General features: G+C 43.6%; 1 protein-coding gene across 2 annotated transcripts in view; it reads right to left on the minus strand.

The window, feature by feature from the left end:
- Positions 1-1,127: 1,127 nt before the first annotated feature.
- Positions 1,128-27,874, minus strand: part of SMAD2 (SMAD family member 2) — a 120,325-nt gene continuing 93,578 nt past the window's right edge. For both annotated transcript variants that reach the window (XM_077463038.1, XM_077463037.1), the window contains 7 exons: positions 22,144-22,278; positions 20,598-20,672; positions 16,822-16,875; positions 14,877-15,089; positions 13,452-13,589; positions 11,212-11,356; positions 1,128-2,860 (listed from right to left, as the gene is read on the minus strand). In XM_077463038.1, coding sequence (XP_077319164.1) covers positions 2,737-2,860; positions 11,212-11,356; positions 13,452-13,589; positions 14,877-15,089; positions 16,822-16,875; positions 20,598-20,672; positions 22,144-22,278 — 884 coding nt within the window. In that variant the 3' untranslated portion in view covers positions 1,128-2,736. The remainder of the gene's footprint in view (positions 2,861-11,211; positions 11,357-13,451; positions 13,590-14,876; positions 15,090-16,821; positions 16,876-20,597; positions 20,673-22,143; positions 22,279-27,874) is intronic.

Consider the following 27,874-nt stretch of genomic DNA (forward strand, 5'->3'; position numbering starts at 1 on the left):
TAGCCTTTTCTTAAGAAAAACATCCAAGCCCAGCTAAATTTTGCAAAAACACAGCTGAAGTCTCCCAAAAACATGTGGGGAAAACGTGTTCTGGTCTGATGAAAACAAAGTTGAACTTTTTGGCCAGAATTCCAAAAGATATGTTTGGAGCAAAAACACTGCACATCACCAAAAGAACACCATACCCACCGTGAAGCATGGTGGTGGCAGCATCAAGCTATGGGGCTGTATTTCTTCAACTGGAATAGGGGCCGTAGTCAAGGTAGAGGGAATTATGAACAGTTCGAAATACCAGTCAATATTGGCACAAACCCTTCTGCTAGAAAGCTGAACATGAAAAGGAACTTCATCTTTCAGCATGATGACCTCTTCACCAGAAGATGATTAAAGTTTTGGTATAGCCCAACCAGAGCCCAGCCCTGAATCCGAATGAAAATCTGCGGGGTGATCTGAAGAGGGCTGTGCACAGGAGATGCTCTCCCAATCTGACAGATTTGAAGTGCTTTTCAAAGAATAGTGGACAAATATTTGCCAAATCAAGATGTGCCATACCCAAAAAGACAGAGTGCTGCAATAACATCAAAAAGTGCTTCAACAAAGTATTGGTTTAAGGGTGTGCACACTTATGGAACCATCTTATTTTATTTTTACTTCCCTCCACCTAAAAGATTTCAGTTTATTGTTAAACTGAGTTGTATAGTTTATAGGTCGCATTAAAAAGGTGGACATTTTTATCCTTGTCTCTTTTTTTTTTTTTACATCAAAGAAAACGGACATTTCAACAGGGGTGTGTAGACTTTTTATATCCACTGTACAGAAATAGAAGGAACAATGTAAATTAAACAGTGTGTGTTTAAATCATTGTTGGTAGATAAAAAAAATGGCATTACTGTAGATCCTGATATAAAATGCAACGTTCTTTACAAATATAAAAGCAAGCCCCATCCTCTCCCCCCCCCCCCCCCCACCCCAATGTTGCCTATTCTTGTAAGGTTACTTTGACGGACATATGCAGACGAAAAAGGTAGCAGGCCCAAAGTACATTTATAATCGTACAAGCCGTACATACAAACCCACAATGGTGAGCATCAATCATACCCAGGACTTAGAAAATCACACCACTGACGTGAGAATTAAACCTTTTATTAGTGTATTCACATATTCGGCAAATGCAACACGCACAAAGCTTATGTCAAGTTCACAAGTTCTACCAATACAACGATCTACTGGTAAAACTAGTTCACAAATGTTAAATGCTTTTGCCAATTACGTTTTTTTTTTTGTTTGTTTTTTTTTTTACGGTTTGGCTTTCTGCTTACCATTAAACAGTCTCGGAATTGCATCTAGGTACTACAGCAGGCATCTTCAACTCCAGATCTTCAATGAACCCACAGCAGGGCATGTTTTCAAGAACCCTTTCGAAATCATAGGCGGCGGGCGCAATTGGGCGAGTGGAATATTTTCTTGCCTGTCCCAGTAGAAGAAACTCCTCGAACATGGCCGGCGGCAGGAGGAAGGGGATAACGATACGCTATACAGACGCGTAATCACTTTCCGCAACTTAGCCTAGTGATTATTAAACCTAACACTGGCCACAAAGTTTGTTCTGAAAGCCAACAAAGGTCACTAGCTGTACTTACAAAGTACAATACTAATGTAGTCAATGCAGCCCAGGGTGGAGGGAGAGACAGAGAGAGAGAGGGAGGAATAGAGAGAGAGATGAAAGGAAATTCTGCCACTCTCACGTTTATAAAAAGGACAGACAGCTAAAGAATGAGTTTGTTAGTAAGATGTACACTTTAAAGTCAGAGTACCCTTGTCTACACAATCATTGACCCAACCCGTCCCTAAAAGGCAGACAACCGGAAAAATACTTTTATAGGGTGCAAAATGTAGTGTCCAAGGGTCCACAATAACATGCACTTAAAATTAAAAAAAACCTTCAAACACTTTATTATTCTAGAATCTCAAATAATTTTGTCATCATGAACAAAAAAGTTGAATTGGCTACTGTCTCTGGAGATGTAATCTTACAAGTGCATAATTCTGTTATTAAAAAAAGGGGGATGGGGAATGACTTCTTTAAAACGTAGCCACCAAGAGAAAGACGAAAAATATGGCATGGCTAGTTCTTCGGCTGCTAAGAAAAAAAAGTACGGGAAAGTGAGCAAGCATGCATTGTTATTAAGTCAACTTATAAAATAGGCAAAAAAAAAGAAAATACAAATATGCTAAGGGTAATAATAATGGCAAAAAATGGTTTTGGGGTGGAGGGACTAAAATAAAAGAAGCAGACACACCCTAATCGGGATCTAAAAATGTATAACAGCAAAAATGTAGTAATTATACATGACGCATAAGAGGGCCGCTCATGTTATTGTTAAACCATTTGGACACTCCGATATATGCCCAATAATACGTTAAATGTCCTTTAAAACATCCCTTCCCAAAGTAAGGAGTGACTTCACACTGCACTTTCCTCTATGGTATCAGAAAATGTTATCCAACAAGGTGCTTTAAGCTGATGGGACCTCAAGTGCTGTTTCTCAGTATTTTTTTTTTTCTTTTTCTGGATTTGTAAACAGTTCATGGGGACCACACACAAATACTATGGACAGACGAGCTGAATTAAGTCTGTTGCCAAGACTTTGTATTGAACCCACATGTCGTACAAGGGGGTTTAAAAAAAAAAAAAAAAAAAATTGGAAAAAAAAAAATAAAAAAAGAGAAGCCCCATTAGGACATGCTGGAGCAGCGGACTGAGGGAGAGCCCATTTGAGTCAACACTTTGTCCAGCCATTGTAAAGGTCCGTTCAGGTGAAGCTCAATCCAACAAGGAGTGCTTGTGACTGTCTGCCGCCTGAAAGACAGGAGAGAGATGCTTAGAAATGGGAGAACATTTGAGAGGTCAGTGCTATATAAAAGTAGTGACAAAACATAATACCGTATATACTCGAGTATAAGCCAAGATTTTCAGCCTCTTTTTTGAGGCTGAAAGTGCCCCCCTCGGCTTATACTCGAGTCATCGCTGTCTGCCCGCTCGATCAGCGTGTCGAGCAGACAGACAGCGGCCATTCTATTCAAAAGCCGCGCCTCCGGCTCCGCCTTCGCCTGTGATAGGCGGAACACTGAATTTCCCAGCAGCCTGTGTTCCGCCTATCACGGACATCGTATCATCCTCGTACTACGGACGAGGATGATACGACGTCTGTGATAGGCGGAACACAGGCTGCTGGGAAATTCAGTGTTCCGCCTATCACAGGCGAAGGCGGCGGCGCAGCTTTTGAATTTTACAATGGCCGCCGACGAAGAGGGCACGGGACGGAGGCAAGGCAAGGCACGGGACGGGACGGGGCAAGGCAAGGCACGACACGGGACGGATGCAAGGCAAGGCACGGCACGGGACGGAGGCAAGGCACGGGACGGAGGCTCGGGACAAAGGTAGGCTGGACACACACACACACACACACACACGGATGGATGGAGACACACACAGGGATGGATGGATGGATGGAGACACACACACACAGGGATGGATGGATGGATGGAGACACACACACACAGGGATGGATGGATGGATGGAGACACACACACACAGGGATGGATGGATGGATGGACACACACACACACAGGGATGGATGGACGGACACACAGGGATGGACGGACACACAGGGATGGACGGACACACAGGGATGGACGGACACACAGGGATGGACGGACACACACACAGGGATGGACAGGCATGTCTCACCCTCGGCTTATACACGAGTCAATAAGTTTGCCAGTTTTTTTGGGGGTAAATTGGGGGCCTCGGCTTATATTCGGGTCGGCCTATACTCGAGTATATACGGTAATCTTAAACAGCAATAGCGTTGCAAACTGTAAGCAATATCAACTTCTCCTGCTAAAAAACCCTGTCAATTATACCATTCAGGGCAGTGACTGTGCCCACCACCTATACGTGACATTGCTCTAATCTGAAAGCCCAATTGCCAGACCTGGATACATGTGGGGGTCATTCACCCAAGTAAGCTAAAACACCAGAGCTTACCCAATGAGGACTCCAGCAGTGAGGTAAGCTATCCGTAGAAAACTAGATTTGTTTTGTTGTTCAGTCATTTAGTCATATCTGACTCTTGGTGACCTCATGGACCATAGCACACCAGGCTATTCTGTGCTCCACTGCCTCTCGGAGCTTGCTTAACCACTTCAATACAGGGCACTTTCGCCCCCTTCCTTCCCAGCCCAATTTTCAGCGCTCTAGCGCTTTCAGTGACAATTGCGCAGTCATGCTACACTGTACCCAAATGAAATTTTTATCATTTTGTTCGCACAAATAGAGCTTTATTTTGGTGGTATTTATTCACGACTCCGTTTTTTATTTATTGCGATATAAGCGCAAAAAAGCGGAAATTTGGAAAAAAAAACAATATTTTCTTTTTTCTGTTTTAAAAGAAATCCAATAAAATCAAATTTTGTCATAAATTTAAGCCAAAATGTATTCTGCTACATGTTTTTGGTAAAAAAAATTCCGTTAAGTGTATAATAATTGGTTTGTGTGATCACGGACATATGTACGCAAATGATCATGTACATATGTGTGCAGGTGATCACGTACATATGTGTGCAGATAATCATTGGGACATGTGATTTTAGTGGGACATATGTGGGGGACATGTTTTTATTATTAGGGACATGTGTTTTTATTATTTGGGGACATGTATGGGGACATTGTGTTTATACTGTGTGGTGTGTTTACTGTGTGGTGATTTGTGTGTACACTAGACTGGTGATCAGTGAGTAAAAAGCTGTAAAAACAGCTCATACTCACTGATCATCAGCCGGCTGCAGCGATCTGCTCTCCTCAGCGATGACTTCTGTGTGAGGAGAGGAGTAGCCGATTGCCTAGCAACCGGCTGTTTGTTTACATCACATGACGGCCGTGATTGGACACGGCCGTCATGTGATCAGGAGGGCCAATCACAGAGCCCTCCTGCCGATCTGAGATGCGCCGTGTCCGGGTGACACGGGCGCATCGGGATCGCGCCGCTATGCGGGCACGCGATCCCACTCCTTCTGATGGACGTTCCTGAACGTCCTATCAGGAGTAGACGGCTCCCACCCGGCCGTATATGTGCATTGGCCGGGTGGGAAGTGGTTAACTTCGTGTTCATGAGGTTTTCTTGGCAAGGATACTGGAGTGGGATACCATTCCCTTCTCCAGTGGATAACATTTAGTCAGAATTCTCCGCTGCAGCAACCTGTCCATCTCGGCTGAGCCTACATGGCATAGCTCAACTGAATTACACAATCCCCTTTGCCATGGCAAGGTAGCTCCCCAAAAGATCCCTTTCTCTGAGTTTGCTTACGGACACAGCTCACATTCATGACTGATAGGGTTTTATAGCGCCACCTACGGCCACCACTGGCAAGTAAATTCCAACTTTTGAACCCACACAAGGGTGTTCGAGGCCTTAAAGGTCCTGGCTCGGACAAAATCCCTTCCTTCTTTGGAACCAGGAATAGGTTGGAGGAAAAACTCCAGAAACACGTCAGGTATGATAATGTAACCACCATGCCCCCTGATTCAGCAGGGCTTGCGACACTTCATACAGAGCCAGAAGGCGCTGAAGCGAGAGGCGAAGATTGGGAGGGAAAGACCGTCGCTGGTGAAATGGAAAGAAATCAGGCCTTGTAATAGGATGTCACAAGACCGCAGACCCACTCTTCAGAAAATGAGAGGGGCAAGCCGCCGACCGCAGCTCAGCCCGAAACTTGCGGGAGAGAGCCCAGCGCACGGTTTCTACACCAAGCTTGTTACGGGAGCCCGAACGATATTAAAAAACCATTGAATCCAGACCACTCATATAAGATTTAAATTGAACAATGGCCGATTCGTCCAATACCAACAGTTAGCTATATGAACTTAAAGGGATGGTACAAAAATGTCACCAGAGGGCAAAAAAAAAAAGGAGGGTCAACCACGGTATAATTGAACAGAAATTTATTTATTGATGAAACCCATAATATCAAAAAAATAGGCTTCAACAAGAGTGGCACAATGACCACTCTGGTGAGCCACATTCGTCCAATGTACCATTTAGTAGATAAAAAAAAATCTAAAATAAAAATCACTGTAGTAAATTGACAATATTGTCGCTAAAAGACACTAAAATCAAAGAACTCCACGCAACTCCATTCCCGTGGATCCCGTCTCCAGGAAGGGATTGAAAAGTTGTGCTACTTTTTGGAATTGTCCGGCATGAAATAATTTCCTCTTATGTTACATCCAATAATTTTAGGATATCTATTGTCCGTTGGGACAGCTTATATTCATTTCAACAAGTGGTAGGAGTGAAATGTGAACAGTCATATAATCACAGCGTTCCCATTTCCTGCTTCTACTGATAGAATGATTCTACCATACAAACAAACAATCATGTAGCAACTGTGTATTGCTGTATACGGTGCAAAACAGATGCAAAGTCTCTCAATCAGCAAACAGTATTCACCTTACACGGCTGTTTCCATTAGTGTAGTGAACTGACAATGCCCCGTATGGGTAGTGTGAGAGATAAAGCAATCACAGTGCTCAATATGTCCGTGAATTACAGCTGTAATATTTCATTATTAAGAAGAAATATATGGATGGTGTTCGTCCTGAACGGGTGCTTACCCTTCCTTTTGCCAAATGATCCTGGCCACGATAGGATTTCATTAGGTGTGTCCTCTAACCGTGAAATCACAGGAAGTATCCGTGTTGCCGCTTGCTTAAGTCCATCCGTTTGCGTAATGCTATTTCAAGTGACTGTTTGTCCGGAGGGATTTCCTCTGAGCGTCGCTTTTCGGCGTCCGGAGAGTACAGAGCTACGGTGGCCTGAATGGCTCACAAATAGTTGCAAAGAGGTTTCCCCAAGACATCCAGAACGGCGACTAGATTGCAGAGCTACAGTGGCCGGAACAGCACAGTAGTAATTGCAGAAGTAGATCACCACTGAATACCTGGATGTCAAATAGCGAGGGTACACCTTACATTGCCGCATTAGGGGCCATCGTGGAGTGCGGGGGTGGACTAGCGTCTGCTATGGCAACACGTTTTGTGCACTTCGTCTGGACGTCGTACGCAAGTAACCATCATCATTATATATGAGACAGTGTCCAATCACTTCTTACCTAGGTCATTTTTAACAAATACTGCCATCTTGTGGTGACAAAACACTACAATTAAAATAGACAGGTAAGTCAACTAGGGGGAAAGGGAAAAGAAAAGGGCAATGTAAGTTAACCAGTGTAAAAGGTTGCTATAACAACCAGTCAATCTCAAACAGTTACTCCCCTAGTTAAATCCTTTAGAATTCGCAGCATTGGGATGGCTTTCTCAGGGTGGAAAAAAGGTGGAATTAATAGTTCTAAAACAATTTGGCAATATTAGAAAGAGGCCGCCATGTTTAGAGTAATAGGAAATGAAGTGTTACTTAATAATGCTAACAATAAAAAAAATACAGTAATGGGTTACTGCAGTAATAAGAATCTCAGCAAGTTCAAGAGACACCTCTGTCTGGTACTTGGTGTTAAGGTCACACCATGTAAAACATAGTCATGGACCTCCCCGGGTTAACAGGGGTGAATACGGCTACTCATGGTTCAAAGAAAATCTTCAAGCTCAATTCATTATTCAAGCCGGCCGGCCGAGGATTATTGAGCCTGAAGATCCAGGATTTTTCCTTACGAAGGAATACCGTATCAAAATCTCCCTTTCGCTCACTCAGGTTGAGGGAGAAGAAGCCCTTTACTTTCAGTCCCAGTATTTTCCCCTGATGGTACTGTGAGAAGTGTTGGGCCACCACAGGGGTATCTTCTTCCTGTCTAATACTATTCAGATGCTCACCAAATCTAACACGGAGCTGGCGTTTTGTTTTTCCGACGTAGAGTTTTTTTGCATGGACATTTCAAGGCATACAGGACTCTGGTGGTATCACAGTTAATAAATGACTTGATTTCATATTCATGTTTTGCTCCTGAATCTTTGAATACCTTGGAACGATCTACATACTTGCAAGTGCCACAATGACCGCACGGAAACATGCTCTTCATTTTGTCTGTGAGCCAATTTCTGCGGGCGTTTGAATTCAGTTTGGATGAGTGTATCGTCCAAATTCCTAGCCCTGTTTGCTACCATCAAATGTCTATCGCCAACAATTTCCTTCAGACCATCGGACCGTGTGCCATTGGTTTGAAAGGATAGAGTTAACCTCATGCCAATGTGTACCGTATGGGGTGATCAGTCTCACCGTGCATCAGTTTGCTTTTGGGTTCTATCACAGGGCTGACGTAAGTCTACTCTTGACCTCTGACCTACAATTACATTTTTATTTATTTAGACCCGAGTGTACGGTGAGAGTAACCCCTCTCTAAATCTACGATATCCAGTTCCCGACCGGCGCATGATTATGTACGTCGGCAGAATGGCACGGGCAGGCAAACTGGCGTACAGGTACATCCAGTTTTATACTGACGCCCTGCCTGGTCGCGGGTCCGCAGACTCAATCGCCGCAGGGATACCCACGATCGTCTCACGGGGAGGCTGAACGGGGAGATGCCGATGTAAACAGCATCTCCCCGTTCTGCCTAACAAGCGACACTGATCTCTGCTCCCTGTGATTGGAGCAGAGATCAGTGTTCACTAACACACAGCCCAGCCCCCCCCCCACAGTTAGTAACACGCCCCTAGGACACATTTAACCCCTACACTGCCACCCCCTGGTTACCCCCTTCACTGCCAGTGTCATTTACACAGGAATCAGTGCATTTAAATAGCACTGATTGCTGTATAAATGACAATGGTCCCAAAAATGTCCGATGTGGAACAGTTCCTCTGAATTCTGAGGAACTGTCCCACCGGGATTCCTCGTATTAAAGATCTGGGGTGATGGCTGTCCGCCTGAAGCAGAGTGCTAGCAGCCATTTCCTTTCTAAAGGTCTTAGTAGTCAGGCATCCATTTACCACCTTAATGGACAGGTCGAGGAACGATATCTCATGGGGTCGGTCACAAAAGTCAAAACGTATATTACGGGTATTGTTGCCTAGTTCCCCCATGAAGTCTACCAATTCCGACCTCATACCCGCCCACATGTAAGGCGTACCCTTACTATTTGACATCCAGGTATTCAGTGATCTACTTCTGCAATTACTACTGTGCTGTTCCGGCCACCGTAGCTCTGCAATCTAGTCGCCGATCCGGAATTCTTGGGGAAACCTCTTCACAACCATTTGTGAGCCATTCAGGCCACTGTAGCTCTGTACTCCAGACGCCGAAAAGTGAAGCTCAGAGGAAATCCCTCCGAACAAACAGTCACTTGAAATAGCATTACACAAAACGGATGGACACCATCCATATATTTCTTCTTAATAATTAAATATTACAGTGTTAATTCACGGACATATTGAACACGGTGTTGATTGCCTTATCTCTCGCACTACCCATACGGGGCATTGTCAGTTCACTACACTAATGGAAACAGCCATGTAAGGTGAATACTGTTTGTTGATTGAGAGACTTTGCATCAATTTTCCACCGTATACAGAAATACACGGTTGCTACATGATTGTTTTTATGGTAGAATCATTCAGAAGAAGCAGGAAACCGGAGCACTATGATTATATAGATGTTCACATTTCACTCCTACCACTTGATAGATATATATATATATATATATATATATATATATATATATATATATATAGAGAGAGAGAGAGAGAGAGAGAGAGAGAGAGAGAGAGAGAGAGAGAGAGAGAGAGAGAGAGAGAGAGAGAGAGAGAGAGAGAGGGAGGGGGGGGGGGGGGGGGGAGAGAGAGAGATTATATATATATATATATATATATATATAAGCTGTCCCAACGGACAATAGATATCATCAAATTATTGGATGTACATAAGAGGAAATTGTTATTTCATGCAGGACAATTCCAAAAAGTAGCACCACTTTTCAATCCCTTCCTGAAGACATGATCCACAGGAATGGAGTTGCGGGGGTTCTTTGAGTTTAGTGTCTTAACGATAATATTGTCAATTTACTACAGCGATTTTTTTTATCTACTAAATGATACATTGGAGAAATGTGGCTCACCAGAGTGGTCAGTGTGCCACTCTCGTTGAAACCTATTTTTTGATATTATGTGTTTCATCAATAAAGCCTTATTTTTTTTTGCCCTCTGGTGACATCTTTGTCCCATCCTTTTAAGCTTATATTGCTACAGGAGCCCCATGACCAGGAAAGGAGCAGCCCAGGACTTCCCCAGTCCAAGGATGGGGCGCCCACCCATCGCATCTCACTGCCAGGTATTCCACACTAACCACAAGGCAACCCAGAGTCGCCAAGTTCAGGGAGGCAAAACTGCAGACCAGCGAGTCCCATAAGTGGGGGGGGTTAGAGCATGCAGCTATCAAAGTCTGGGGGGAGGGGGGGGGGGGGGGCAGGTCACGTTCCAGGAGGAAGGGGAGGGGCCAGCACTTAGCAGTGGTCATCCCAGTCTGGCTCCCTGGCCAGACTGGGATGACCACTGGATCTATATTATGCAGCCCAGCTGTTGATTGAAGATCTCTGCAGGAAAAGTATCAGGAAAAAGAAAAATGGAAAGAAAAAAAACAGGAAAAAAAGCTATAGAACCAAAGGTCCCAGAAGGAAACTCATCCCTTATTCCTGAATACTAGGCAGAAGAACTGGTGGCTTATGCAGTGAGAGGGGGCTTTATGCAAAGAGGACTGCCCATAGGAGGTGCCAAGCTCTTCCTCCCTAGTGTCCTACTCCTGCTAGATGGCGCTATAAAACCCCATCAGTCATGGCTATGAAAGAGAAGAGAGCTGTGTCCATCAATGAATGGAAGAGAAATGTTGCTCTGCTACAAATGCATCGCTTTAAGCATGTACAAGCAACTAACCACTGGCAATGGTAGTCTTGCTTATTTCTGTCCTGTAATCTGACACTATACTAGATCAAGATGCAACACTTTCATTACTGTAGAGGTAAAACTGGCAGCTGGGATTTTTGATTTTGCCTCCAGCAAAAATCTACAGTATATCAAAAGGGCGTCAATGTGAACCTTTGAGTTTAACATTTAGATGGTCACAAAAAAGGAGGGTTGGAAAAAGGGCAAAAGAAAGGAAAAAAAAAAAAAAGGGGGGGGGGGAGCCCTACACAAGTGATGAGTACCTGTATTCGGCACCCCAGCCTTTGACAAAGCTCATTCTGATAGTGCACATTCTGGTTAATTGGTAAACTGCTTCAAATCCCTGGTTCACTGACTGAGCAAGGAGCGCAGCAAACTCTTGGTTATTGAAGATCTTCAGATTACAGCCTGCCAATAAAAAAAAACAAAAAAATAAAAAAAAAACACGTTGATAAAAATAACAAATAGCATTAAAGTGTATATCCACCTTCACAGTCAAATTTGAGAAATCCTGACAATATGCTCGTTATGTGTTCCTATTCACACAGCATCCAAAAAAAAAGAAGACAGCATTTTTAAGGGATTCTAAAGGCTCAAGGTTGTTTACCTTCATGGATTCTATCCATGAAGGTAAAAAATAAAAAAAAAACTTGTGTGCGGCAGGCACCCCAATACTTCCCTGGGCCCCCTCTCGATCCAGTGATGTACAAGACAGCCTCGACTCCCCTCCTCAAAGACATTGGCTCCCGCTGCTGTCCATCACAGCCAGTGGGCTGTGTCTGAACAGACACGCAGAGCAGCAGCTCAGGGGCGAGGCTGCTCGGATGGCCCCACAGCAAGCTGTTTGCTCTGGGGGCACTTGGTAGGAGGTAAGGGCCAAGAGCGCCAGCAGGGAAGAGGAGGAGGAGAGCAAGTAAGTATAACAGGTTTGTTATTTTAAAACAAAAGCAAAAAAAAAAACTTGCATTTAAAGTGATTGGAAAGTCTTGTGTTTTTTTTCTATAAAAATAACAAACATGTTATACTTACCTGCTCTGTTGCAGTGGATTTGCAAGTTGCAACCCAGATACTCCTCTTCTCGGGTACCTCTTCTGTGCTACTGGCCCCTCCCTCCTGTCAAGTGCCCTCACAGCAAGGAGCTTGCTATGGGGCACCCAAGCCAAGTCACAGCTCCCCTGTGTGCATTCAGACACAGAGCTGCAACACGGCCCGCCCCTCTCTCTCCTGGCTGGCCGAATGACTTTGGCTGACAGCAGCAGGAGCCAATGGCGCCATTGCTGTATCTTAGCCAATCAGGAGGGAGAGTCTTAGATGGCTGAGGCACTCGTGGACATTGCTGGACAGAGATGGAGTTTAGTTAAGTATTAAAGGGCTGCTGCACACAGGTGTTTTTTTTTTTTATCGTAATACATAGACCATCAAGACAAAAAAACATTTTGACTTTACAAACCCTTAAATATCACAAAGTTTTACCATTTAATGGTTTCTCAGAAGGCTTCATGAAGGATTGCACACATTTCCGAACAATGTCAGAGTGAGTCTGTCCTAAGGACAGGTTGAGTCTTCACTCATTAACAGACAATGCAAGAAGCCTAGCTTCTAACCCTTTGTTAGGACAGACAATGTCCTCATTATCAGTTGTAAACTAGATTTGATCTGCAAGCATGGTACAGGATACACCGCTCCCCAGCCCCCTCCATAAACAAAGAGCACTAAAGATTTTACAGCGCTGGGGTTGCCAAAATAAAAAGAATCATGTCTTCTGCATTTTTCATGTAGTTTCAAGCAAGGGGATCTGCCAGAGATTAATGGCACTGCAAATAAAATGCATAAAAAAGCCAACAAACGAAAAATGCAGTAACGGGTTGCATAGGATTCGGCTAGGAGAGAGCCGAGTGACCCTGAAGATATACGAAATACGAAGGCTGTCATTGCCGCCAACCCCTTTTTCAAATGCTGCTCAATGTCATGCTGATGACTTCAATTGAGTCACAGACCTAGAAAAATAGAGAGATAATGAATCCAGAGATAATGAACTCCTCACTGACAACTTCCGTGTGAGGAGAGGAGAGCTGATCGCCTAGCAACCAGCTCTGTTTACATCACATGACGGCTGTGATTGGACACGGTCATGTGATCAGGAGGGCCAAATCACAGAGCCCTCCTGCCGATCCGAGATGCGCCGTGTCCGGGTGACATGAGCGAATCGGGACATTCCTGAATGTCCACTAAGGAGGAGGAAGCTCCCACCCGGCCGTATATATGTGCAGTGACCGGGTGGGAAGTGGTTAAAAAAAAAAAAAAACATACAACCTGTCAGCTGCTGTTTCTTAAAAGAAGGACATTTGTATCCTTAGCTAAAAAAATCATGTTGAGGAATAATCATACATGGATTGTGGAAGAATTCTAACATGATCAAACAATACTTAGAGAACGATAATGGAATATCCTAGGAAATAAACATTTTTTTAAAAATGAGCAGATTCAGCAGGATAAAGCTCACCTGGAGGAATCTTGCACACGGTCGCTGGATGCCATCCATACCGCTGATTACAGTTTGGACTCTGGACAAAAATAGCACTATCACTGAGGCACTCTGCAAACACTTCTCCCCCAATGTAATACAACCGGACGCCTCTTCCTGCATCAACACAACACAATTTTCGCACTTTAGTTTTAGGTTAAGGAGAAAGGAAAAAGCTAATGCTGTGCTCGTAAAAAAAATAAAATAAAATTAAAGCTCTGCAAAACCTGTGCCATGTGTAAACCCTCTATTAAAAGGTTTACTTTTTTTTATTTTTTATTATTTAATGAGACCCTGTAACCATAAACATATCCTTTAAAAACATGAAGTAGTAATGTATGATCTGTACTCACATGTTGGCCAATATGTTCCTTATAACGACCTATTTTTCCTATAACCGACAAATGGTTTCTATGGTTCTGACATTTTCTCTGTGTTGTCCACAGCAGCTGCTCTCCTCATCCTACCACATCACTGCAAAGACACCACAGTGAGCGGGAAGGGCGCACACACTGCAGTGACACCACAGTGAGCGGGAAGGGCGCACACACTGCAGTGACACCACAGTGAGCGGGAAGGGCGCACACACTGCAGTGACACCACAGTGAGCGGGAAGGGCGCACACACTGCAGTGACACCACAGTGAGCGGGAAGGGCGCACACACTGCAGTGACACCACAGTGAGCGGGAAGGGCGCACACACTGCAGTGACACCACAGTGAGCGGGAAGGGCGCACACACTGCAGTGACACCACAGTGAGCGGGAAGGGCGCACACACTGCAGTGACACCACAGTGAGCAGGAAGGGCGCGCACACTGCAGTGACACCACAGTGAGCAGGAAGAGCGCACACATTGCAATGACATGGAAGGAAAGAGGGGATGGGGCGGCAGCTGGGGTCAGCACAGATAGAGATCCCACACTTCCAGGAATCGGAACGCTAGAAAAGTTTGGCTCAGTTATTTAAAAAAATAAAAAGTTTTCAAGAAGAGATTGACAAATATGTGAGCACACATCATATACTACACTACTGAAAGTGTTAAATATAAATTTCCATCTGGTCACAAGATCTCTTTAAGAGAAGGCCAATTCTATGCAAAAAACAGTTACTGCTGACCTATTAAGATAGGTTGCTCAATTATGTTTTTTGTCCGTCTAGTGCTCAACCTGTGGCCTTCCAGCTGTTGCGGAACTACAACTCCCACGAGGCATTGCAAAGCTGACAGTTACAAGCATGATGGGACTTGTAGTTCCACAACAGCTGGACGGCCGCAGGTTGAGCACCCATGGCCGTTGTACACAGGTAAAAAGTAATGGTCTATGTAACCAGCTTTTAATAGTCATTCAGAGTCCAAACGTGCAGCTGTATACAGGTGACAGAATCTCTCATAGGCAAAAGAATACCTATGTGGCGTCTGGTCATTTCCACTGTGGCATTGCGGTTCACGTTAGACAGTAAACCTAAGCAGAATCTCTCAGAATTTGATGGGTCCGTGAAGCCATCGACTGTGAGTGAAGGCTGCGACGCGTGGAACGTTTCCCCCACTCGCTGATTCAACTCGTAGTAAGCTATTGAACACCAGAAGGCTGGCTCAGAATAAGTAACAGGCTGCAAATCTGTGGAGAAGACACAATGAAGAGGTATTATGATTATAAGAAAGAGGACCAAAAAAAAAAAAAGTGCCACCAGAGAATGATGAAACTATAGGGAGTTAAATCACATATGCACTATATTTCCAAAAGTATTGATACGCCTGCCTTTACACACAGAACTTTTTAATGGCATCCCAGTCTTAGTCCGTAGGGTTCAATACGGAGATGGCCCGTCCCTTGCAGCTTTAACAGCTTCAACTCTTCTAGGAAGGCTGCCCACAAGGTTTAGGAGTGTGTCTATGGGAATGGGAAAGAAAGGTCCAAAAAAAGACATGGATGAGCGAGTTTGGGGTGGAGGAACTTGACTGGCCTGCACAGAGCCCTGACCTCAAGCCGATAGAACACCTTTGGGATTAATTAGAATAGAGACTGTGAGCCAGGCTCTATTATCCAACATCACTGCCTGACCTCACAAATGCGCTTCTGGAAGAATTGTCAAACATTCCCATAGACACACTCCTAAACCTTGTGGACAGCCTTCCCAGAAGGGTTGGAGCTGTTATAGCTGCAAAGGGTGGGCCAACTCAATATTGAACCCTACGGACTAAGACTGGGGTGCCATTGAAGTTCATGTGCGTGTAAAGACAGGCATCCCAATATTGGTAATATAGTGTATATTAGCTCCAGAACACAATAAAAACAAACAATAGCCCGTGGGACTTTAAATGAGGTGATCATAATGGTCAAGACAAGTAAACAGAGCATACAGAGCAGGGGGTCTCAAACTGGCGGCCCTCCAGCTGCTGTGAAACTACAAGTCCCATGAGGCATTGCAAGGCTGACAGTTACAAGCATGACTTCCACAGGAAGAGGCATGATGGGACTTGTAGTTCCACAATACCTGGAGGGCCACCAGTTTGAGACCCCTGATATAGAGTACTTAACGCCTCAATTTATTTGAAAATGTATAACCGTCATCATATAAAATAGACATGAGCATCTCAAAAACTCATAAAAGCAGTACGGTACAAATGACTTCCAGACATAACCATAGTAATATGTAGTAGCAGTAGTGCAAGGTATATATATGCATCTGTAACTTACAGATGTACACCTTGCACTACCACTACTACATATTACTATGTCTGGAAGTCATTTGTACCATGCTGCTTTTATGAGTTTTTGAGATGTTCATCTCTATTTTTTAAGATGACAATTATACATTTTTGAATACATTTTGAGATGTTATATACTGCGTTTACTTGTCTTGACCATCATGATCACCTCATTTAAAGTCCCCATGGGCTATTGTTTGTTTTTATTGTGTACTATGGGGAGGTATCATAAATAAAAAAAGGCAGATATCAGGTCGTTTCCCTTTTTGCATTTAGCTCCAGACTACGCTCTACATAGGGAATAGAGGCCATTGTAACGTGGCAGAGGCACGGACTATTCTGTAATGTTAAAATGGACCATAAAGTGCAATTATGGGCAAAATAAGACATGTAGGATACAGTCTGTCCATAGCAGTTTTTATTCCCCCGATCACCCCCTGTAAGGGTTATCACTCCCCCCCCACTAATCTGTCCAGAAAACCAACACACTGACAGGACTGCTTACAGTGGTCAGCTTTTATATATGCGATTTAGGGCCAACTTACAAGTTACTGGATCAGACTTCAAACTGGGATAATAAGCCACAACATTTTACGTAATGCAGAAAGAATTATATAGATAACATGGCATGCGTTACTTACCCAAGCTGTGATTGACAGGAGAAAGCGTACTAGGAGAAAGCTCGGCTGGTGACCCTGTATAGACAATACAAGTATTAACATCTTGATCCAGAACATAAAAGGGTCATAGCACAAGCAAAAGACTTCTAGAGACCACAACATTTGACAAGATTTCATCTTCAAGGCATTGTTCACCTTTAAAGTGTTTGTTAACCCCCCCAAAAGAAAAAGAAGATTTCCTAGTCCCTTAAAGCAGATTAAACAGCACAGTGCTTGTGCTGTGTAATCTGCCCCCTCTAAAAACTGTAAAATAAAAAATAAAAAAACAAAACAAAAACCTCCCTGAACCTAGCACTTCCTGTATCCCCTCTCTGTACTGACCACGAAAATCAAAGCTCCTGAGCCCCGACCACTGTGGTCAGAGTGCGTCCCTCCGTCATACACAGCCCTGCTCTCATCTCTCCCCCTCAGCTCCTTGCTGTGGATCTCCGTCCCGCCCGCCGCTATTAGTACACATCAAAAAAATTATTATATATATATATATATAACTGTGTCGCTTTAACTGACAATTGCACGGTTGTGCGATGTTGTACCCAAAGATTGATGTCTCCCCCCCCCCCCCAAATAGAGCTTTCTTTTGGTAGTATTTGATCAACTCTACGTTTTTTTATTTTCTGCGCTGTAAACAAAAGAAGAGCAACAATTTTGGGGGAAAAATTTTTTTTGCTTCAGTAAATATCAGATAAGTAATCTTCTACATATTTTTGGTAAAAAAATAAACATGGCAATAAACATATTGATTGGTTTGCACAAAAGTTATAGCGTCTACAAACTATGGGAAAGATTTATGGCATTTATATGGCGTCTTTATTTTTATTACTAGTAATGGCAGTGATCTGTGATTTTTAGCGGTACTGCGCCATTGCGGGGGCCAGGTCGGACACTTGACACATTTTTGGGACCATTGACATTTACAGAGCGATCAGTGCTATAAATATGCACTGAATTACTATGTAAATGTCACTGACAGGGAAGGGGTTAACACTAGGGGACGATCAAAAGGTTAACTGTGTTCCCTGGTGTGTGTTCTAACTGTGGGGGAATGGGACTAACTAGGAGAGATGACAGATCGCTGTTTTCACACGATCTGTCTTCTCTCCTTTGATAACACAGGGATTTGTGTGTTTACACACAAACCCCCGTGCTGCCGACTGTGCACTTGATCGCGTGTGGCCGGCGCTGATTGCGCCCGCTGGCCACAGGCATCAGGTCCCCTGCTGTGCAGCGGGCGAACCTCGCGCGCCCTCTGGTGGCTTTCCTGGGCAAAGCTGTATATGTACAGGATTTCGCCCAGGAGAGCCATTCTGCCGCAGTATATCTACGTGAGCCCATCGGTAACTGGTTAAAGCAGAGCATACTGTATATATCTTTTCCAAAGACGAGCACATGTAAATAGCTATTTAGAGTTGTCTTCAGGCAAGTCATGTGACTCGCGGCCGATGTACAGCTCCGAGACAAGGCATCTGCAGGAGAGGTTGAGCGGCCACGTGATCTCCCCAGCTGACGTCAGAGGGAGATCATGGCTCCTCCTGCAGAAGCCATCCATCTGAGCTGAAAAGCGGTCACAGGTCACATGACCTGCCTGAAGACAGCTCTAAATAGCTATATACAACTCTCATTTTTGGAAAAGATATATACAGTGCGCTCTACCTTAATATATTAGAGGGGCTGCCAGTGACTACCAAGTGTGCATTAAACACTAACAAAATACTGCTTGTGCAGATGAGGGACATCTGTAGATAAAAACAAACCGTGCAGTTTGAACACAACTGAATAAAGGTCCTTGCTATAGGTTGTAGGTCATTTATGTACAGTACTGTGCAAACGTTTTGGGCAGGTGTGAATAAAAGGCTGTAAATGAAGAATGCTTCCAGAAATAGAAGTGTTAATTGCTTATTTTTTTCAATTCACAAAATGAAAAGTAAATGAACAGAAGTGAAAGCCAAATCAAATCAGTATTTGGTGTGACCGCCCTTTGCCTTCAAACCAGCACCAATTCTTCTAGGTATACTTGCATACAGTTTTTGAAGGCACTCAGCAGGTCGGTTGTCCCAAACCTCTTGGAGAACTAAGTACAGATCTTCTGTGGATGAAGGTCGCCTCAAATCCTTCCGTCTCTTCATGTCATCCCAGACAGACTCCATGATGGTGAGACTAGGGCTCTGTGGGGGCCAAACCATCACTTCCAGGACCCTTTGTTCTTCTTTACACTGAAGATAGTTCTTAATGACATTAGCTGTATGTTTGGGGTCGTTGTCCTGCTGCAGAATACATTTGGGGCCAATCACACCCAGATTGTACAGCATGTTGGATAAGTATCTGCCTGTATTGCTCAGTTTGCAGTAGAGGCCGATCTGCTCCAGCTGTGTGTAAACCGCTGGCAACATGCATGCCCGACAATCCAACCCAGAAGAGTCAGATCATGTGTATACAGATGATCCGTGCAGAGGTGCTGCCCTGTAGCAGAAAAACTGCTATTTGGCAGAGCTTAAGTAGTTAATCTGGCAGCAAAAATGTTCACCCAACCTAAATCGACAGTAATTAATTGGAGGATCTACAGACTAGCACTGAGAAAAGTGATCAAATGAACGAATGATTTACCTTAAAGTGGTTGTATACCCTGCTTTCATATTTTTACCTACAGGTAAGCCTATAACAAAGCTTACCTGTGGGTAAAACGAATATCTCCTAAACCTGTGCGATTTAAGAGATATTCACATTGCATGTAGCCGCTAACCTCAGCGGCGAAAAATCAGAGCTCCTTGCCGGAAAGAGGACTCCTGCATGCATGCGTGGGAGTGACGTCATCGTGCCTCGGGTCACTCAGTGCCGAAGCTGCGAACCTGGAAGAAACGCAGAGGGAACATGTCAGCTCCCTCAGCGGTGACTGGGAGGCGATGCCGGTGCTTTGTTCTAAGGTAAGTATTTCATAATGAGCTAATATGTGGTGCATACTTGCTCATTATGTCTTTGCATTACAGGTTTTAGATTTGTTTTTGTTTTTTTGCAGGCATACAACCGCTTTAAAAAAGGCATTAGTGCACACATTTACCCTTCAGGCTCTCTCCTTTGCTGAGTGTTTTGCTACTAGTACATAGTAACCCTAATCGCAGGGCGTCCAATATCTTTGCAGTGTGGTTATCCTGGCTGTGCATAGCCTTTTCCCAACCAGTGTGCCCCCTATGCATGCAAATCACACACACACACACACACACACACACACAATTTATTTCAATGGAGTGGATAGGCCGCAGCTGGGTCCACCATTCAAATGCAATGCACTGTGCATATGGTTGGCTAGGTGGGCTGTGTTAATGCCCACTAAAGGTATTACCAGAGGCCTAATGTTTAGAATATATGTATATATAGACGTCATCTCCATAGTTCTTTGTCTCTCAACTGTTTTATAATACAGCAGAGGAAAATCTAAAGCAATCCTGTGTCCTCTTAAATGCCACCCCATAAACACCATATTAATGTATGCAGGAGACCCTCAGTCTAACGACACCCTATAAACACACAGAAAATTAGGCAGTGGTTCTATCAGGAGGGTGGCGGGGGACAAGATCCTGTCTGGAAAAGATGACGCAGGATTTGCAATCCAGTGCCCTGCCAGGAGAAGTGTCCGCATCACACACACAAAAGGGAATCGCTAGAGGCCAAGATGGAAGGCTCGGCCAGAGACTTTGCAGTATGACATTTTGTAATAAAAGGAATATAAATTCAGCATCTCGTACCTGTATCCATGCTTTGGTTAAGTTGCTGATCGCTAGTTTCTCCATCTTCACTAATGTACCCGGGAGGTGGAGTTTCTAAAAAATGAAAAAAATGTATAAAAATAAATGTCATTGTATCCTGAACAGAGGTCAGCTGCACATTCTGCTAGGCACCTTTTTGCACCTTAACCACTTAATACCAGGCACTTTCACCCCCTTCCAGCCCAGGCCAATTTTAAGCTTTTAGTGCTGTCATGCAATACTGTACCCATATGACATTTTTAGCATTGTTTTCACACAAATAGAGCTTTCTTTTAGTGGCATTTAAATCACCACTGAGGTTTTTAAAGTTTTTGCTAAACAAAAAAGTAACGAAAATTTTGAAAAAGAAACTTTTTATTTAGTTTCTGTTAAACTATTTTTTTGCAAATAAGTAATTTTTCTGCACAGCTGCATGCGTAATCAGTGCCCTGATTATCAGTGTAAATGTCCCCTGTAAAACTTGCTGGTTACCGGCTCATCTCACGTCGTTACATCGCGTGAGGAAAGGAATGCCGATAACCAACGTGTTCACATGTGATCAGCTGCGATTGGTCCTTTACTGTGGTCTGTTACCAGCTGTGCCTAGAGGACACAGTGATCACAGAGTGAGCCGGATGCACACCCCCAGGTTGCAGTTCTGGGAGGACCGTCCAAGGATGACATCCCAGGTCAACAGAGCCGCACTGTAAGAAAAATTCTTTTATAAATAACCCTGCAGAATAAATGACTATTCACTTAAAAGAGGGATTCCACCTACAAAAAAAAAAAAAAAAATATATTAAAAGCCAGCAGCTATAAAATACTACAGCTGCTGACTTTTAATAAATGGACACTCACCTGTCCCGGGGTCCAGCGATGTCGGCAGCCGAGGCCGATAGATTGATCGGCTCTCGGCTGTCCCGCCACCATTCCAGGTAAGGGAATCAGGAAGTAAACCATTGCGGCTTCACTTCCTGGTTCCCTACTGCGCATGCGCGAGTCACGCAGCGCAATAGGAATGGTCCGTGCTGTCTCTGGGACCGTGTGTGTCCCAGCAGACAGCGCGGCGGGACAGCAAACAGCATAGACTCCCGTGGGAGTCTATGCCCAGAAGTGAGGACGAGCGGAAGTTCCACTTTAAGTGAGCATTCTGCAAGTGCCAAGAAGAAGAAAAAAAAAAAAAAAAAAAAAAAAAAAAAAAAAAGGTATGAGCTTAAAGCGGAGTTCCATCTAAAAGAGTCTCCTCAAAAGGGGGTTGGGGGGAGTGGATTCCGGGGAAGTGTGAACTGGTCTTAATAGAGTTCTTTAAAAGATTTGTTGTTTGTTTTTGATGAGGTGGGAAAAGTCGAAAATCTCCATCAGGTCTTATTGCCGTCTGTGCTCACAATGGGTAGATTTCTCCACGCTTCCTGTACCGCAGACCCACAAAGGAAGTAAGAGCAAAGGGTATCCTGTGACAGAGGATTTTTCCATTGTAGTCGAAGGAGAAATTAAAAAAAAAATACACTGATTTGTTAGAGCACAGGGTTGGTGGTTTAGTTCTTACCTGGTATATAGTTGCTCTGAGGCTCGATGCCTGCTGGGAAATTAGTGTTTTCCGGAATGGAATGTTGGTAGTCATCGAGAGGAGGAAGTTCTGTTAAGATCTCCGTGTGGCGCGGCACTAATACAGGTGGTAAGACTACGAGAGAAAAGTGTTTTTTCTTAGTTTCATTTACAATACAAAAGTATTTCTAGACAATCATTCTACCCACCCCGAGCATTTTTTGCAATACACCACTGCGTTACTTTAACTGACAATCGCTCAGTCATGCAACACTGTACCCTAATAAAATTTATCTAATTTTTTGTCCCCACAAATATAGCTTTCTTTTGGTGGTAATTGGTCACCTCTGCGTTTATTTTATTCCCGATATAAACAAAAAAAGACCATTTTGAAAAAAAAAAAAAAAAAAAAAATCAATATGTTTTACTTTATGCTATAAAATATATCCATTGAAAGAAAACGTAAAAAAATAAATAAAAATAAAGAATCAATTTTTTTTTGTCTATACTAGTAACAGCGGTGATCAGCAACTATTGTGGCAGACAATCTGACATCTATGGCTTCACCTGATGATACTGTTGTTTATATCCCCATGATTCTGGAGCCCCAAAACAAATGCAAATCGTTTTTGAACATATACATAATTGTGGTGACCAATTATGGCTTTGGCACTATGCATCTTTCCAATTGATGAAGGTCTTTTCTAATTTATATATATATTTATTAATATATAGTGATTTTTTTGTTTCTCAAAAAACCATTTCTAGTGCTCATTGTGCCTGATATCAATTATATCTCCTGAAGAAGCTAATTATCAAGGCGAAACATGTAGAGATTAAATCAGTCAGCACATGTATTAGTACAGTAATATCAATATTTACTCTTTGTATGTCTGTTTTTGCTGTTTGAATACATTTTTTCTTTTTATAAAAATGAATTTTGTTCTAATTTAGCACCTTAAAAATCCCATATGCTTTTTCAAAATTTTCGGACAATCTGACAGTTTTGACACTTTGCGGGAACCAGTGACACTAATACAGCGATCAGCACTACAAATATGCACTGTCACTGTACTAATGACACTAGCTCGGAAGGGGTTAAACATCTAGGATGACCAAAGGGTTAGGCATTGGCTTCATGTACAGTAAACATCTCCTAAACGCCGCACGTTTAGGAGATATTTACGGTACATATAGGCAAGTCTTAATATAAGCTTATCTACAGGCAAACATTATGCATAGGAGTTTACTCCCACTTTAATGAAAAGTGCCAGTCTGATTGCCACTTATCCATTTGAGAAAATGCTCATATATATTGGAGAGACTGCAAAGCTGGAGTGGTTGTGCACGGAAAGCTTTTTTGCAAACTTCAAGCAGGCTTTTCTGTGTTTTGAACTGGGGAGAGGGTTGCATTTAGCCACTCTGCCATAAAGCCCAGTTTGGTGGAGGGCTGCAGCTATTGCTGTCTTTCTGGAACTTTGTTCCATCTCCCCACTGGATCTCTGGAGCTCAGAGTGACCATCAAGTCCTTGGTCACCTCCTTTACTAAGGCCCTTCACTCCCAAGGAGGGAGGGAGAGGAGGGTGTGGGGAGCAGTTATAGGGTTTTAGTGTCCCTACTAATTTATTGTGAAAAAAAAAGTGAACTTACACTTTAAGCCTAGGTTCAAATTGATGTGATTTGGTATCATCACATGTATAATATAATCACATGCCAAATTGGCAGCTAGTGCCGGCAATAATACTGTCCGAATTGGTGCCTTGCTGACTTTGCAGCGTCGCACTGATTCCCAAAAGTAGTTTCTGTACTACTTTTGTAAACTTCGGGTGTGATTTCAAAAGACATCTGTGCAGGAAAGCGCAAAGATGTCTCTGAAAATTGCCCCCGAAGTCGGACTGACATGCGGGTATGAAATTTCAGTCCAGCAGCAGTGTGAACCTAAGCTAAATCTTTGAAAATAAGGCTACTTTCAGACTGGGGCGGGCATTGGCGGTAAATCAGAGCTATTTTTTAGTGCTGCTTTGCAGTCTTTTTTAGCGTCACTATTCGGCCGCTAAGGGGACGGTTTTAACCCGACTAGCGAGCAAAAAAGGGTTAAAACCAACCACATAGCACTGCCATGCCGCCACTGCCCCATTGTTTTCAATGGGCAGGGGCACTTTAGGAGCGGTGTATACACTGCTGCAAAGATGTGGCTTGCAAGACTTTTTTTACCGTCCTGCAAGCGCACCGCTCCAGTGTGAAAGCCCCTCGGGTTTTCACACTGGAGAGACAGGAGAGGCTCTTTACAGGCGCTATTTTTAGCACTGTATCGCTTGTAAAGCCCCTCCGTGTGAAAGTAGCTCAAGAGTCTGATTTGGTTGCTCCAATTTTGATAAATTCCCCTCATTGTGTGGCCCTCTACAATGCAAAATAAAAGCAAAGCAGATCAAACTTTCAAACTCCATTCAATTAAAAAAACGTAACAACAATATTCAAAATCAATCGAATGCTGATGTGCACATGGCTTAACCACTTGAAGTCCGGGCCTTTTCTGGCACTTTGTTTACATGCAACAATCATTTTTTTTTTTTTTATGCACAAAGGCACAATATAATACCCGATTGATGTCTGCCGTTCGGAGTGATTTCTCACATGTGTGGGAAAAATCGCGACACGTCCCCTTCTGCTGCTTGTATAAGCAATCCAGCGGCTAGTAAGCCCCTAGGATTGTTTTAACAAAAAAAAAAAAAAAAAAAAAAAGTCGACCGGGATGATGGAACTGCAAGCATCATCTGAGTATAATAACTTGAAGTCTAGCAACGTACCGGTAACGGCGCTGATCGTCAAGTGCTTAATACACAAAAATGGCAGATACCAGTAGAGGCTGCATTAGAAGAAAGAGGTAAAGGACCTCTATTGCAAAAATATCATGTTGCGATAACTGTACGCATATTATATTTTGTCCAAAATAGAGCCATTTTTACTGCAAAACTAGATCTACATATAAATGTACGAGACAAAAAAAAAAAAAAGCTTCCTGTATAGAATACCATCTTATATGATAAAGTGAACTTGTTCTCCGTTTAAAGGGGTTGTAAACCAACCTTAATGCATCCTATGCATTAAGGTGAAAAAAACACCTGGCAGTCACCGGCCTCCCAGCCTCCCCATTTTACTTACCTGCGCTGTGGAACTTGACCCACGGGGGACGCGCTGTATCTCTGCCCGGGGTTCTCGGCTCTTGATTGTATAGATTGACAGCAGAGCAGCCATTGGCTCCCGCTGCCGTCAATCAAATCCAACGACGTGGGAGCGCCGGGCCAAGTCCTGCATTCAGTGGCTATGGACGCAAAATACTGGACACGGGAGCGTGCCCGCATGGTAATTCCCAGGGAGAGAGCTTCTCCCAGGGGGTTATCCGATGTGGGGAGGCACCAGGGGTACCCCAGAAGAGCAGGTTCAGGGCCACTCTGTGCAAAACTAGCTGCACGGCGGAGGCAAGTATGATATGTTATTAAGAAAAAAAAAACCTTTACAATCACTTAAAGGTAAAAAGGATCGATTTATATAGTATGCTTCATATACGGTCATGTGAAATATGTACACCCAATGAAAATGGTTGACTTTTTAAACCTACTGGACCAGACATATGTTAGTTTTCCATTCAAACATTGTCTACAGATAAAAGCGATACGCATGAACAAACGACACAATTTGATATGGCGTATTCTCTCATAATCAGAAATCAAATATCACATGAAAATGAGAATCAGGTGGCCCAGATTAGGTGCCAATGATTCGCCTACACACATGCGGCCAGGGACAACAGCAGTCAGATTTCTACTCTGCACAAATCAATGGCTGAAGCCACCGCAGTTTGCTGTAACTGCTCAACTGAGCAAGTAAGCTACATGTGAATACAGCTGATCCTGAATGCAGACCGCTGGGTAGATTTTCTAAAACTGGAGAGTGCAAAATCTGGTGCAGCTATGCATAGAAACCAATCAGCTTCCAGATTTTTGTTTTTTCGGTCAAAGCTTAATTGAACAAGCCAAATTTAGAAGCCGATTGGCTACCATGCACAGCTGCACCAGATTTAGTATTTTCCAGTTTTAGCAAAGCAACCCCCGCGTGTCCAGGGTCCGTGTTTGTTGTGTTTATAACCGGTTCATGCAAGAAAACTCCAAAATTTTGCAATAAAAAAATAAAATAAATCTGCCCTAAAATTTCACCAAATTGATGTGGAATACTGGTGGGCAGTTAAGCAAAATAACTGCAAGGAATATAATTTCTGCTAAAAAGGGTGCAATACCAGCTTCTATCAATATATTTTTATTCATATGTTCTATTTCTGTTATGCCGCGTACACCACGACCGGACTTTCCGTTGGAATGGACTCGGATGGACTTTGACGGCGTTCCGACGGAGTTCGGCTGAAACGGACTTGCCTACACGCAATCACACCAAAGTCCGATCGTTTAACGCGATGACGTACGACGGGACTAGAAAAAGGAAGTTCAATAGCCAGTAGCCAAAAGCTGCCCTTGCGTTGTCGTTGGTCCGTTGGACCTGCATACAGACAAACGGTTTTCTCGATAGGAACTGGTTCCAGTGGAAAGATTTGAAACATGTTCCATTTCTAAAGTCGGTCAGATTTTTTGACAGAAAAAGTCAGACGGAGCCCACACACGATCGAAACCGTCGGTACTTTGCTGTCGAACAGTCCGGTCGCGTGTACACGGCATTAGACTGAAAATGCATATTTTCTGCACTTTAAAGTGGAACTTTAGTCAGAAAAAAAAAAAAGTAATATACTGTCTCACCCTGCTCTGCACATACTCAGTTGTTATTTTTAGAGGGGAATTTTTAGGGGCCGGTCTGCTGTCTAAGATTTACTGCTGTTTAGGGGCTCTAGGCTTCAACAAAATGGCAGCCTCCAGCAAGAACAAACAAGAGCAATGCTGGAGGCAAATTTTACAGCACTCATTTTGGTAGTATCATTTTTAATGTGGAATGCAAGTTCCTTGTTAAATAATTTTTTTTTTAAATCAAGTTATGGGTAAACTTCCACTTTAAAGCGGGAGTCCGCCGGGACTCAGCGTTTTTTTATTTTTAAAAGCCAGCAGCTACAAATACTAAAGCTGCTGACTTTTAAAATAGTGACACTTACCTGTCTAGCGCGCCCGCGATGTTGGCACCCGAAGCCGATCTCTAGATCGTCTTGTCGGGTGCTGCCGCCGCCATCTTGGGTATGGGAATCAGGAAATGGAGCCTTTCGGCTTCATTTCCCGGTTCCCTACTGCGCATGCGCGAATCGCGCTGCGCAATAATGATGGTCCCCGCTGCCTCTGGGATCTGTGTGTTTCCCAGCAGGCAGCGGGGCACTTGCGGAAAGGGGCGTAATCTACGCCCCTTTCCGCAGAGAGCTATCCCGGAAGTGGGTGCAGAATACCTGTACTGTACAGGTATCTGCACCCCCCTCCCCCCTGAAAAGGTGCCAATTGTGGCGCCGGAGGGGGGGAGGGTTCCGATGAGCGGAGGTCCACTTTAGGGTGGACCTCTGCTTTAAAGTGGAAGACAGGCCAAAACAATTTTCTGATTCAATTTTCTTTTAGATTTACCAAAACCATATAATATCCCATGAAACCTAAACATTTTCAATTTGTATGCAATCAGGCAGGCCATTGCACTACATAGTGAAAGGTAAGGCCCTTTCACACTGAGGCGCATTTCAAGCACTAGTCTCCTTT

This window comes from Lithobates pipiens, unplaced genomic scaffold, assembly GCF_037356315.1.
Source record: "Lithobates pipiens isolate NorthernLeopardFrog02 unplaced genomic scaffold, aLitPip1_a1.2 Scaffold_3, whole genome shotgun sequence".
Taxonomy (NCBI): Eukaryota; Metazoa; Chordata; class Amphibia; order Anura; family Ranidae; genus Lithobates; species Lithobates pipiens.